We start from the raw sequence: 14,326 nt of genomic DNA on the forward strand, positions 1-14,326 counted from the left end.
TTACTGGCAGCAACTTGCTGGTCTCTTTTAAAATGAGTTTTCCAGCTTCAAAGGAGAAAATGTGTATTACATTTGGGATTGTGTGTGTGTGCGTTTTAGTTTGGAACTGTTAGAATTTTAGCCATCGTGTCACGTTTTATTAAAGTGCTTTAAAACAGATTGTAGGAGATGAAATGTGCTCTTTTGTTCTCTTGTCTTCCTTTTCATTATTATCCTCACCTCTGACTTCATTTTCCATTTCACAAGGCAAACTGCTGTAGGTATCTTTTTTCTTAAAATGGTGTTAGCTAGCTTCACTGACAAAAGAAAAGAAAAGAAAATTTCTGATTAAGGGATCAAAGTTCACTGCCATACAGCACATAAAATATTTTGTAAAACTTTCACAGTCCATTTACTTTGATTGAATCAGAAACTACTGTCACAAATTGTGCTGCTGCTATTGCACCTCTTACCTGGGAATCCAGCTCAGATAATCCCAAAGAATAACAGTAAAACCACAATCAGTTCAATAGTTCACAGCAAGATACATGAATAAAAATCACTATGGTCATCGTAGGAGTTACTATTATAAAAAATAAATAAATAAATAAAATTTTTAAATCATTATCGTCATCCTAGGAGTTTCTATTACTAAAGCACTCTTGAGGAAGTGGTTCTCTGGTAGCAAATGTCCATAGGAGAAAAATGTGTTTCATCAAGACCAGATCTTAATTTAGCATCTGACTCTATGAATTCATCAAAGCATGAATTGGGACTCAAGAGGGAAGACCACTCTTTCTTCCACAAGTACAGGAGAAAACGTTGGTTTGTCTCAGCCAAGTATCCTTATTTTTAATGAGATTTCTTAGATTAAGAAACAACTCACATTAAATTCTTAAAGTCTTGATTTCCATTCACAAAGACTAAGGGTAGCAGAAAGTAATAGTTGCCACCAGAAATTCCCAATCTGCAATAATTTCCCTAATGCAAAACTCCTGCTAGCTTCATTAGTAGATTGGTATTTTTAAAATTAAGGTATAATTTAGATGTATATAATCAAAAAGCATTCTTGCATTATTTATACCAGGTCCTCTCCTCCTTTTCTCCCATCCCTGCTATTTCCACCTGAGGCACTGCAATTGCTCACTTCTTAGGAGAGCTTATTCATTTCTACAAATTAGGAACTGAGATAAATACTCATGCTATAATTCTTACCCACTTCCTACTTTATTTGTATTAATTTTTCTTACGGGGGATCTACGAAGGCGCTACACTGAGTGTACTGGCTAATATGCTTTGGGCCATAACAGAAGACAATTATATTAGTTAGAAAGAGTTTGACTGTGAATAACAGTGATAGCACAGGGAACACTAGCTTAAGTAAGATAGAAGTTTATCTCTCCCTTATTATGGTCCAGAGGTAAGTAGTTCAAGGCTGGTATGGAAGTTCTACTACATGAAGTCCTCAGGACCTGGGCTCCTTTGGTCTACTTCATTTTGCATGAATTCCTTCTTAAAGGACACCCCATAGTCCAAGATGGCTTCTCCAGTCATGCTCACAATCTAGCCAGCAGTATGGAGGACAGCAGAAAGAAAGGCACACCCTTTACTTTTAAGATCACTTTCTGGGGATCACATATAACACTTCCACCTACATCCCATGAGTCAAAACTCACTTACACGACCCTATCTAGTTGCAAAGGAGACTCCAACTAGGTATCTTTATTCTAGGAGTTTATGTGGCCAGCTAATATTTGGAGCTTCCATCATTTTAAAAAGCAAGGGAGTATTACATTAGGGCATAACTAGCAGTCTCTACCAGCCCAACTTGTATCTCTCATAACAAGAAGTGCCCAAAAGTAGGGCAGGCAGGCAGTGAGGTTTGTTGGGCTCCAACTTCTCTCTGAGGCTGCCTCGGCCTGGCATGCCTCCATGTGTCGACTCTGTCTTAAGCTAGCTCCCTTCCTGCCCCTCAAGACAAAAACAGTCATTCTAGGCATCATATTTCAGATGCAACAAAATCCAGAAGAAGAGGAGGAAGGATGTATCTCTTCCCTCTGTCCCCTTTTGAAAAGGGAAGAAAATTTTCTTAGAGGCAGCTGGTAAAGTTCCCTTAAAGTCTCAGTGGCCAGATTTCATCACAATCCCATGCTTTGTATATAACTGACCCTTGAACATCATGGTGGGGGGGGATGGGTGTGAGGGGTGCCCACTCTCCACACAGTTGGCCCTCCATATATTCCTTGGTAACAGCAGTTCCTCCATATTTGTGATTCCACAAGCTCAGATTCAACCAACTGTGAATCATGTAGTACTGTAGCATTTACTAGGAAAAAAATCTTACGTGTCCGTGAGTTCAAACCCGCGTTGTTCAAGGATCAACACTGACCCTTGAAGTCAAGAGTTGCAGTCACTGACAAGAAGACACCACCATGATAGCAGGGACCCATGAGCACCCACCTCTCAGAGGCCATAAGTGGGGCTAAGCTCTCTGAAACAGAGGGCTGCACAGAGGTTCAGTACCCTAACAAAAGTGGGGTTCTGTCATGAAAGAGGAATGGGGAAAGGATGTGGGGTGGCATCTACCACACTCTGCATCCTAAAGTTCCATACAGTTGACCTTTGAACAACACAGGTTTGAACTCTGTGGGTCCACTTATTTTTTTCAGTAGTAAATACTATAGCACTACACGATCCACAGTTGACCGAATCTAGGGATGTGGATCCATGCTCGGTGAGGAACCAGTTATGAGGGCCTACTATAAGTTATACGCAGATTTTCGACAGCACAGAGGGTCTGCACCCTTAACCTTCATGTTGTCAAGGGTCAGCTGTACCATTACTAGAGATAATCTTAGATAATCTTAGATAATCTCCATTACTAGAGATAATCTTAGAGATCAGACCAGTTCTTATATCCATCTCCTACCAACAAACTACAAGTGAAGAAAAAGCAAATCTGTAGACTAGTAACTACACATCTAGGTTGCATAGACCACAAACTTCCTAGTGTCCATTCACCTGCTCTAGGCAGACTTTTCACTCCAGACCTACAATCTGCATGAATTTCACACTTCAGTTGCCTGAGTTAGCCCTTATGGTATAAATAGGAGAAAATTCCCCTGAGAGAAATACATGTTGTTTTTAAATTGAAGCTCACGTCTTACTTTACAAGCATCAGATTCCTTATGAGAATTTCAGAAGAAGCTGCTTTAAGGTTCACTGTGACTGATGATGCAATAATAAGTCTAGGAAAAGAACGGTTTTCCTGACTATCTACTGCAGGCCTGGAGGAGTCCTCCAGTATTCTCCCACCCCCACCAAGAACCCATGTATCCTTCAAATCTCAGCTAGAGCACTGAACTTCCAGTGCTTTTCTGACCCTCCACGGGACATATGTGGGAAAGTTTTCAACTTTGTTTTCTTTTGATTCATTAACAATTCAGCGGCAATTTTTTTAAGGAAACAAGATTATTGCCTTAACAGGAAAACACTGTTTTTGGAAGCTGTAGTTCACTTTTAGGCATACCAAAAGTTTGAAAGGAAAAGAAAACAAGCCAGAAAAAGAAAAAAGTGCCATAAAATGACCACTGATGCCTGCGTTATATTAGCTTTCTTTTTCCTTAAAGAAAAACCCTTTTAGGTCACTACTAAAAAGCATTTCTGAAGGCTAGCAGATGACACCACCCATGTGATTACAAATTGATCTTAGTATTATTTATGAATAGCATCATTTTATCAAGGAATGTTACTCAAAGACTTATAGACACTATCCTCAAAATGTATTCTGTCCTGAAGAAACATGAGTCAATAATTTTCAAAACTAACACCTTTAGAGACAAACACCTTTAACACTTCTGACATCCCTTTACCTAGAGATTGACTACATCCTAAGAAATAAATTACTTTTGAAATATCCATGTGACAGAGATCACTATTAACACAAAGTTTTGAGGCACACAAACCAAATGGCAACTATTAAATGATTTGCTGAAAAGCCAGTGCTGATTCAGAATCATCAGCCTACTAAAATACAGCTGCTCACAACACGTACAAGAATAAGTTAACAAAATTCACTGCAAATGTATTGACTAGTTATTCTCCATGTTGGCAAAGTTTATTAAGCTTGAAGGAAAGTTATTGTCTCAGCTACAGGAGCTTTCAAATCCATACTATTCACTGGCAGCTACTTTATGAGAAACAGGTCATAAAGTTGTGTTTAAACTTTACCATCATACTTTCAATTGTTCTGTTTAGGATTAAATCAAAGCTTGAGAATATTTATGGGCTAAAGGATGGCAAAGCAGCGAAGACAGGGTTATGGTTTTTTTTCAGGGATCTGGAGCTTCAAAATCGTCAGGAAATCACAGCCTCATGACCTTCTTTTGCTCATGCACTAACAATTCACAACACCATGCATTTTTCCAGTGCTGTTTTCTCTTTTTGGCAAGACTAGTATTCTCAAATGAGGAGACTTCTCATTTTCTCTGGAGGTAGTCTAACTTTAACTCTTCTCTTGCCTCCACCCCTGCATATTTTGAAAGTGCCCTCCCAAACAATGAGGAGGTATAATATAACAAGACTAGAGGATGGAATGACTGTTACACAGTCTGTTATAGTTTTAATGCATTCAGAACGCATTAATACCAATCCTTCCTGTCTAGCTATCTTATATTTTTGTATGTGTAATAATTGGATTTCAGAATGAAAAAGGTAACACATTTTCTTATCACATGAGTATAATGCTAGCATCAGCAGCGTGGTAACCATGAAGTCTTCTTCAAGCAAGTTAACCCCTCATATGGCTGGACTTCCAGTGATTACCGTGGATGGCCATGCTACCTACAACTTTATGTGTTTCTAAGCTTTTCAGTGAAATACGGTTTTATGAAATAAATGCCAGAAACCTATTTTGCTAATAACTAAATGCAAGCCCCTTCTCACAATGTTCTATTACATTGTTCTTTCAGTCCCCTACACACTGATATCAACAACAAGCCTGTAACCAAATTTGTAAGACTAAGGCACACTTGGTTTAGCTTTTTTTTTTGTAATATAAATAAATCATCCATCTTTTCCCCCATGTTAAATAAACAGCAAAGGAATACTTGACCAACTTTTGCTCCCTGACAGTATGGGCTGTTGGTGATCATCTACCTCTGAAAGCAGCAGAGCAGAAGTCTGGAAAATCAATTAAATTGCTCTCACGTGCCCCGATTTGATATCCGTTTTAAGTGGTTTTCAATGTTGTGGTAACTGCAAGCAAATACGGAATAAGGACACTAAATAAATCCTTTCCTCTTAGGAAATGGTTCAGGGGCCAGAAAGAGGTATCAGAAAGAACTTAATTTTTTTTTTTAACAGAATTGGGATAAAACCTAGAGTATAATACCTAGTTTAGCAGGTATTTCTAAAGCCAGAAAAACATCAATTCACGAGCTAACCAACTGTTAGGTAGTGGTTGGCGGCAAGGTTTGTGGGGAGGGAAGAGAAAGAGGCCAGTTTCACCCAGGAGATAAAGAGTCATGATTTCCTGCAGTTTCAGCTCAGTTTGGGTTTTCTTTTCTTCTGCCTCACACTCTTTACTGTGTCACTGTTTCCCTGAAAGTCTCTCAAGTGAGTTTCTCTCCGTCGACAACTTCAGCCGCTGTGACACAACACGCGTGTTCCTCTTTCGCCCGCCCGCCCCCCTCGCCCCTCGCCTCCCCTCCGGGAAGGGAACACCCTGGGAGCGGAATGACTGGCCTTCCTGCCTCTGATGAAACCATCCCACAAGTGACATTATGAAGCGCCTGTGAAGCTGCGGCCGACGCTGCATTTTACGGAACCCGGCCAATGTCACCTGGAGGGGAATTCAGCGCAAGAGGCCGGGAATCCCCAGGGAAATCTCTAGAAGCGAGGGGTATCCCCCCCGTTCTCTTTTCGGCAGGTTCAGAAAGGGCTCGGAACTGTGCGCCATGCCGGGTACAGGGGGACGAGGTGTTGCCGCGCCGGGGGCGGGGGCCGGGGTGTGCAGAACAGCCACGGAAGACCGCAGGGTGGAGGAAACGGGGGTGGTCCCCCTCTCCGCAGCCGGCACCTGCATTTCCCAACCGTCCGGCGGCGCGGCCGAAGCATCCCGAGCCTCTGCGCCCTGGACCCGCGCACCCCACCCCGACCAGGGAGCGCGGGCGAGCTGCCCTCCGGCGGGGGCACCCCTGGCTGGGGAGGGGCGGTGCGCCCCGGTCACCCCGCAGCCGCGGCTCTGGAGCCGGCCGTGGAGGGCGGGAGCGCGGCGCGTACCCCGCGGGTTACCCGCTCTGGGACCTGTGCCCGGGCGTCCAGCCTGGCCCCAGGCTGCGAGCGGACCCGCCGCGCTCCCGGGAAGCCCCCGGCGGGCGTACCTCGGATGTAGGCGCACTTGCTCTCGTCCAGCTGGCTGGAGGCCGAGCCACCCATGGCGACGGTGCCGGAGGATGCGGAGCGCCGCGGCTGCCGGGCGGGAGGGACTGACGCTCCCGACGGCGCCCGCTGCCCGCTCCTGGAAGTTGGTGCGACGGCGATCCGGGCTCCGCAGTTAAAGGGCAAACTTCCTCCGAGAGGCGCGGCCTGCCGGGGCGCCTCCTCCGGGTCCTCGCCCTCTGAGGATCTGTGGGCCGGCCCGGAGCTGTCTTCCCGCCCTCGCTCCAGGGGTGAGCTCCGAGGGGATGGCGGGTCTGGAAGGACTTTTCTTCTCTTCACTGGCTTCTTATTTTCACCTTGGGGTCAGAGGACAGTTTCCCTGGTGACCGGACACCTCTGAGGCTGGACCTTCGCCCTCACCTCTCAGGAGGTGGAGGTCAAGGGCCCCTTGCTTTGCACGCCCTGCCCTTTGGTACCAGAAGCAACAGTTCTTCTGGAGCATCACCGAAGAACTTGTTAGAAATGCAAAATCTAGGCACTTTTCCCCTACACACACACACACACACACACACACACACCCCAAAGAACTTGTTAGAAATGCAAAATCTAGGCACTTTTCCCCTACACACACACACACACACACACACACACACACACACACACACACACACACACACACACACTCCAAGTTAGAAACTGTGGGAGTGGGGCGATTTCATGGGCTCTCCAGGTAATTCTGAGGCCTGCTGATGTTTGAGAACCAGAGGTAAACTGTACCTTCCTGCAGCCTAGAAGTTGAACTAAGGAGGCAGTTAATTCAATTTAAAGGATTTGTTAAAGCGTCTGCCTCCAATGTGGGAGACCCGGGTTGGATTCCTGGATCCAGAAGATCCCCTGGAGAAGCAAATGGTAACCCACTCCAGTATTCTTGCCTGGAAAATCCCATGGACGGAGGAGCCTGGTAGGCTACAGTCCACGGGGTTGCAAAGAGTCGAACACGACTGAGAGACTTCACTCACATTTACAAAACAGAAGTAGAATCCCGGATGAAGACAACAAACTTAAATTTACCAGGGGATAGGGGGTGGATCCTTTCAGGGGATGGATCCAGGGGAAGATCCCCTGAAGAAGGGAAAGGTTACCCACTCCATTACTCTGGCCTGGAGAATTCCATGGACTGTACTGTCCATGGGGCTGCAAAGAGTCAGACACAACTGAGCGACTTTCACACACACACACACACACACACACACACACACGGTGGATGGAGGTGGGGGGGTTGGGAGAGTGGCACTGACACATACACATGACTATGTATAAAAAAGGTAACTAACAAGCACCTACTGTATACCAGGGAACTCTACTCAATTCTCTACATGGGAAAAGAATCTATAAAAAAGAGTGAATACATGTACCTGTGTAACTGATGCACTTTATTGTACACCTGAAACTAACACAACATTGTAAATCAACTATATGGCCAATAAAAATTTAAAAAGAAGAAGAAGTCGAGCCAAGGAGAGAGTGGTGGATGAAGGGAAAAAAGAGAGAAATAGAAAAAAATAGGGAGAACCTAAGGTTGGATCCTACAATAGGCTCGCAGTCCAGCAACTTCTTGAGATTTGATCAAAATCTGCTCTTGCGTCTTTTAGATTCCCTTCCTTTCCTTGACAAACTAGAAATAGTTCATTAGAAAGGGCACTTGTTCTTTTCCCACAACCACTGTTTAGCTTGGCAGCTCCTCCCAAACAAGAACCAGCTTGGTAGAAGGGTCACCATTCATCTCTCCCTATTCTTAGCAGTTGGATTTTAGTGACTCCTGCTGACTTAACCTTCAAGGTCAAACGATCTGTTCACACAAGAACCAGGCCTGAGGGGGGCGTTTTTCTCTCCATAGTTACTTATCTAGCGTTCTAACACAACGATTTCTCATACCTCGTACCCAGTCTCTCGCATCTTATGTTCCAGTGCGTCAGTAAATCCTTTCAAATAGACTTTCAAAATATATCCAGTGACCAACCATTTCTCATCCTCTCCACAGCTATCAACCCCATCATTTCTCACCTGCATAATTACAAATGCCTCCTAACTGGTCTGTCTCCTTCAGAGAAAAGCCACAAAGTCTGTCACTGACACAAGCCCCGACTTCCTCTCTGCCCTCATCTACCACCCACTCTCCCTCCCCTTCCAGCCCTACTGGCCTTCTTGCACTGCTCCAGCACCCCAGCTCAGGGCCTTTATGCACGTGCTCTGTCTTCACCTAGCTTTCTCTTCCCTCAGATAATCCTCATGGGTTCCTTTCCAACTGCCTCACTTCATTCAAATCTCTACTCAAATGCTAATATATCAGAGATGCTTTTCTTAACCCCCTGTCTAGATGAACCCCCCGGCTTCATCCCTCTGCCTCTTCCCCTATTCATATCACCCAGCATCATCTGACATATGTTTCTTCCTGGCTCTCCCCCACTGAAATGGAAATTCCATGAGGTCAGAGATTGTGTTTGTTGATGCTGTTGTTTCTGTTTTTATCTTTCTTAAGAACAGGGATTTTTATGTTCTCTGATAATATGTTCAATGCCTAAAACAGCACCTAGCACATAGTAGGTGCTCAATAGATAACTCTTGAATAAGTGAAGAAATGAAATATAAAATATAAGAATCTGTAACCAACGGAAGCTGTGATCTCAGTGGATCAAGAGCACTTCCAGATAGCTTATTCACTGATTTGAGCTATTCAGTCTTCAACTCTTTTCTTAATATTCTAGTCAGCTCTTAGTATTAAGTGTATCATATCATATCATTCTTCTCAGAAGAGTAATTCCTTTCATTATACAAATTGATATAATTATACCTTAGAATGCTGTTATTCTTATTAAAGAAAACTAGTTTGGATCTCCTGTCAGAGTAGAGTTTTAGCTTGTCACCTCTTGTTTGGGAATACACTGAGAAAAGAGTGACTATACCAATTTATCATCCTTTGCTCATTTGTAGCATTCACAGAATGAATAAGGTACAAGGAAGGATTTTGTGTGGTGTAGTTATTAAGATTTATAACCAGACAGTTCCAGCCTGGAACCTGACCTGAACATGTGACCTGGTCAAGTTTCTTAACTTACCTGTCTTAGTCTCCTTATTTGTTAAACAGAGTTAATAACACTTACCTCACAGTGTAGTCAAAATTAAATTTTATTGGGTCTGTGAAGCACTTACCCTATCCCTAGGAACATAGTAAGTGTTCAGTAAATGGAAATTAGGATTTTTATTATCAGTAAGGACAACAGTGGTCAGAGAGGCAATTTTCTAGAGAAAGTGGATTTTAATTGGACCTTGAAAATCATTGATGTTATATTAAGCAAGAACTTCTGCTCCTTTTGTTCCTCAAACAAATAAAGCTCTTTTTCCCTAATCAGTTTACAGAAAAAATCAAGGAATTCATTATTTTAGTCATAGTATTTAATATTTGCAAATCCTAAGTGGGAATCATTTTATTAATCACACACTAAAAATGAGTCTCCAAGCAATTCGATAGCTTTTTGAACCAGATTCAACTTCATGTGATTCAAATCAGCTAGTTTAGGAAATTTCCTTTAAAATGTTAGTTTTTGTACTGCATTGATATTTGGGGGCTTAAAATACTGTTAAAGACAATTTCTTTCAAGTAAATTTCACATATTAAAATGGTTACCTTTTTTAACATCTTTATTGAGATGTTTTTCACTCAAAGTATCTTTTTTTAAAGGAGCAATTAGTTTAATAGACATTTCGCACCTTGAAAATGTATGTATGTTTTGGGATTCCTTCGCATGTCATAGAATTATGAACCTCTTGTTTGTCACATTCTCGTTTGACTTATATACTGTAACACCCACTGCATATTAAATGCATTTTGCTTCAGTAATTCAGTTCAGTTCTCTCACTCTTTGAGACCCCATGGACTGCCAGGTTTCCCTGTCCATCCCCAACTCCCAGAGATTGCTCAAACTCATGTCCATCAAGTAGGTGATGCCATCCAACCATCTCATCCTCCGTCATCCCTTTCTCCTCCCACCTTCAATCTTTCCCAGCATCAGGGTCTTTTCAAATGAGTCAGTTCTTCGCATCAGGTGGCCCAAGTATTGGGAGTTTCAGCTTCAGCATCTGTCCTTCATGGCTGCAGTCACCATCTGCAGTGATTTTGGAGCCCCCCAAAAATAGTCTGTCATTGTTTCCATTGTTTCCGAATCTATTTGCCATGAAGTGATGGGACCAGATGCCATGATCTTAATTTTCTGAATGTTGAGTTTTAAACCAACTTTTTCACTCTCCTCTTTCACTTTCATCAAGAGGCTTTTTAATTCTTCTTCGCTTTCAGCCATAAGGGTGGTGTCATCTGCATATCTGAGGTTATTGATATTTCTCCTGGCAATCTTGATTCCAGCTTGTGCTTCATCCAGCCCGGCATTTCGCATGATGTATTCTGCATATAGGAGAAAGCAATGGCAATCCACTCCAGTACTCTTGCCTGGAAAATCCCATGGACGGAGGAGCCTGGTAGGCTGCAATCCATATGGTTGCTACGAGCCAGACACAACTGAACGACTTCACTTTCACTTTTCACTTTCGCACATTGTAAAAGGAAATGGCAACCCACTCCAGTGTTCTTGCCTGGAGAATCCCAGGGACACAGAGCCTGGCGGGCTGCCGTCTATGGGGTCATACAGAGTTGGACATGACTGAAGCGACTTAGCAGCAGTAGCAGCAGCAGCATTCTGCATATAAGTTATATAAGCAGGGCAACAATATACAGCCTTGAGGTACTCCTTTCCCTATTTGGAACCAGTCTGCTGTTCCATGTCCAGTTCTAACTGTTGCTTCTTACCTGCATACAGATTTCTCAGGAGGCAGGTAAAGTGGTCAGGTATTCCCATCTCTGTAAGAATTTTCCAGTTTGTTGTGACCCATACAGTCAAAGGCTTTAGCATTAGTCAATAAAGCAGAAAGTGAAGTCACTCAGTCATGTCCAACTCTTTGTGACCCCATGGACTGTAACCTACCAGGCTCTTGGGATTCTCCAGGCAAGAGTACTGGAGTGGTTGCCATTTCCTTGTCCACAATAAAGCAGAAGTAGATGTCTTTCTGGAACTCTCTTGCTTTTTCGATGATCCATCGGATGTTGGCAATTTGATTTCTGATTCCTCTGCCTTTTCTAAACCCAGCTTGAACATCTGGAAGTTCACATTTCTGTGGTTCACGTACTATTGAAACCTCGCTTGGAGAATTTGAGCATTACTTTGCTAGCATGTGAGATGAGTGCAACTGTGTGGTAGATTGAGCATTCTTTGGCATTGCCTCTCTTTGCGATTGGAATGAAAACTGATCTTTTCCAGTCCTGTGGCCACTGCTGAGTTTTCTAAATTTGCTGGCATATTGAGTGCCGCACATTCACAGCATCATCTTTTAGGACTTGAAATAGCTCAACTGGAATTCCATCACCTCCACTAACTTTGTTCATACTGGTGCTACCTAAGGCCCACTTGACTTCATATTCCAGGATGTCTGGTTCTAGGTGAGTGATCACACCATCATGATTATCTGGGTCATGAAGATCTTTTTTGTATAGTTCTTCTGTGTATTCTTGCTACCTCTTCTTAATATTTTCTGCTTCTGTTAGGTCCCTACCATTTCTGTCCTTTATTGTGCCCATCGTTGCATGAAAAGTTCCCTTGGTATCTCTAATTTTCTTGAAGAGATCTCTAGTCTTTCCCATTCTATTGTTTTCCTCTATTTCTTTGCATTGATCACTGAGGAAGGGTTTCTTATCTCTCCTTGATATTCTTTGGAATTCTGCATTCAAATGGGTTTATATTTCCTTTTCTCCTTTGCCTTTAGCTTCCCTTCTTTTCTCAGCTATTTGTAAGGTCTCCTCAGACAACCATTTTGCCTTTTTGCATTTCTTTTTCTTGGAGGTGGTCTTGATCTGTCTCCTGTACAATGTCACGAACCTCCATCCATAGTTCTTCAGGCACTCTGTCTATCAGATCTAATCCCTTAAATCTATTTCTCACTTCCACTGTATAATCATAAGGGATTTGATTTAGGTCATACCTGAATGTTCTAGTGGTTTTCCCTACTTTCTTTAATTTAAGTCTGAATTTGGCAATAAGGAGTTCATGATCTGAGCCACAGTCAGCTCCCTGTCTTGTGTTTGCTGACTGTTTAGAGCTTTTCCATCGTTGGCTGCAAAGAATATAGTCAATCTGATTTCGGTGTTGACCATCTGGTGATGTCCATGTATAGAGTCTTCTCTTGTGTTGTTGGAAGAGGGTGTTTGCTATGACCAGTGTGTTCTCTTGGCAAAACTCTATTAGCCTTTGACCTGCTTCATTCTGTACTCCAAGGCCAAATTTGCCTGTTACTCCAGGTATCTCTTGACTTCCTACTTTTACATTCCAGTCCCCTATAATGAAGAGGACATCTTTTTTGAGTGTTAGTTCTAGAAGGTCTTCTAGGTCTTTATAGAACTGTTCAACTTCAACTTCTTCAGGATTACTGGTCAGGGCATAAACGGATTCCCATGATATTGAATGGTTTGCCTTGGAAAAGAGCAGAGATTATTCTGTCGTTTTTGAGATTGCATCCAAGTACTACATTTCAAATTCTTTTGTTGACTATGATGGCTACTCCATTTCTTCTAAGGGATTCTTCCCCACCATAAAACACATTTCCTTATGTTCTCCCTTGAATAATCTTTAAAGGTTGTGCTAACTGTAGGCAAACTGTAAAATTTAATTAAATTTGTCTCTGAACCTCTCCCATCTTTCCTTAACACTCTTTTCTCCTCTTCTCTTTGTACAATTTCTAAAGAATGCCTAACTTTATCAACAAAACTCTCATAGGTTGTTGTACAAAATAGAGTTGACTATTGAAAGTCATTTTATGAACAGTTTTTTGTTTCTTTTTAAAATGAAGCTCCTACACTTACTAGCAAGATTGTTTCAATATTCTAATATGGTCTGTCTTTTTCAGAGGTACAAGGTTTAGAATCTCCAGTCACCATTCTGACATTGACTTGCCTCATGATTTGGGGAAATAACTCAAATTTTCTAATCTTTCTATTTCTTTTCTTCAAAATGAGTATCTGTGAAAATTAAATGAGATCAGACTATATGTATAATACACATGATACATACTAATATGTCCAGCATATATTTCACAGTCTCTAAATGAAGCAAGCTTGAAAAAAGGTAATAAATGAAAATGTGCTTTATTAACATAATAATGTTAATTCTTTTTATTCCTGTGCTTATTATAGTACCTTTTATTTGTGTCCAACAAATAACACTTTCCAGGAGGCAGGGCATCAAGACATATTTTGAAAGGAAATTTCAAAGGGAAAGCCCATTATATTTTAGTTGTATATCTGAAAAAAAATTGTTTTCATGATACAAGCTATAGAAAATGAAGCTGGATGAAAAAAAGAATATGTAGATGATGGAATCCAACTTCTGCTCATCAGTGATTCTTGAGGGGACGTTTCAAAAGGTCCAAGGATGTGTGGAATTTTTATTAGAAAAAGTCTTTTTTTTTTTTAAGTTTATAAAGATTGCTTCGGTTCAATGTGCTTTTCAGATATGAATCATCTCAATTGTATGTAGATCTCCCTCACAGTGTAAGACCTTAAACATAGAGTAGAAATCAAAGTATTTTAGCAGAAACTGACAAAGACTTGAAACTAAGGATGACAAACTCTAGACCCAATAGGGCAAAGACCAAAAGCAACCAAGGCCGCAAGTGAGATGCTGGTGGCCTCGGATCCCTGAGCACAGTTCCAGCCATGTTACTTCCATCTCATGAAGATGGGTTTTGTGATGGGTTGAGCTGTGGGCATGGTGGTTGGGGTGCCCTTTGGCATCTTTTCCCTTCTCAGGATCAGAATATGGGGTCAGGAGCTGATGGATAGTATCAGGAAAACCATGATGCAATGTGA

General features: G+C 42.2%; 1 protein-coding gene and 1 long non-coding RNA gene across 2 annotated transcripts in view; both read right to left on the minus strand.

Moving 5' to 3' along the window:
- Positions 1 to 6,598, minus strand: part of NIBAN1 (niban apoptosis regulator 1) — a 169,794-nt gene extending 163,196 nt beyond the window's left edge. The window contains exon 1 of the mRNA XM_065936194.1: positions 6,363 to 6,598. Within this exon, the coding sequence (XP_065792266.1) occupies positions 6,363 to 6,417 (55 nt within the window). The 5' untranslated portion in view covers positions 6,418 to 6,598. The remainder of the gene's footprint in view (positions 1 to 6,362) is intronic.
- The window catches only part of LOC136168571 (uncharacterized), a 332,652-nt gene that overhangs the window by 271,625 nt on the left and 46,701 nt on the right, over positions 1 to 14,326 (minus strand). The gene's annotated exons all lie outside the window — the stretch shown is intronic.

Source organism: Muntiacus reevesi, chromosome 5 (genome assembly GCF_963930625.1).
Source record: "Muntiacus reevesi chromosome 5, mMunRee1.1, whole genome shotgun sequence".
NCBI lineage: Eukaryota > Metazoa > Chordata > Mammalia > Artiodactyla > Cervidae > Muntiacus > Muntiacus reevesi.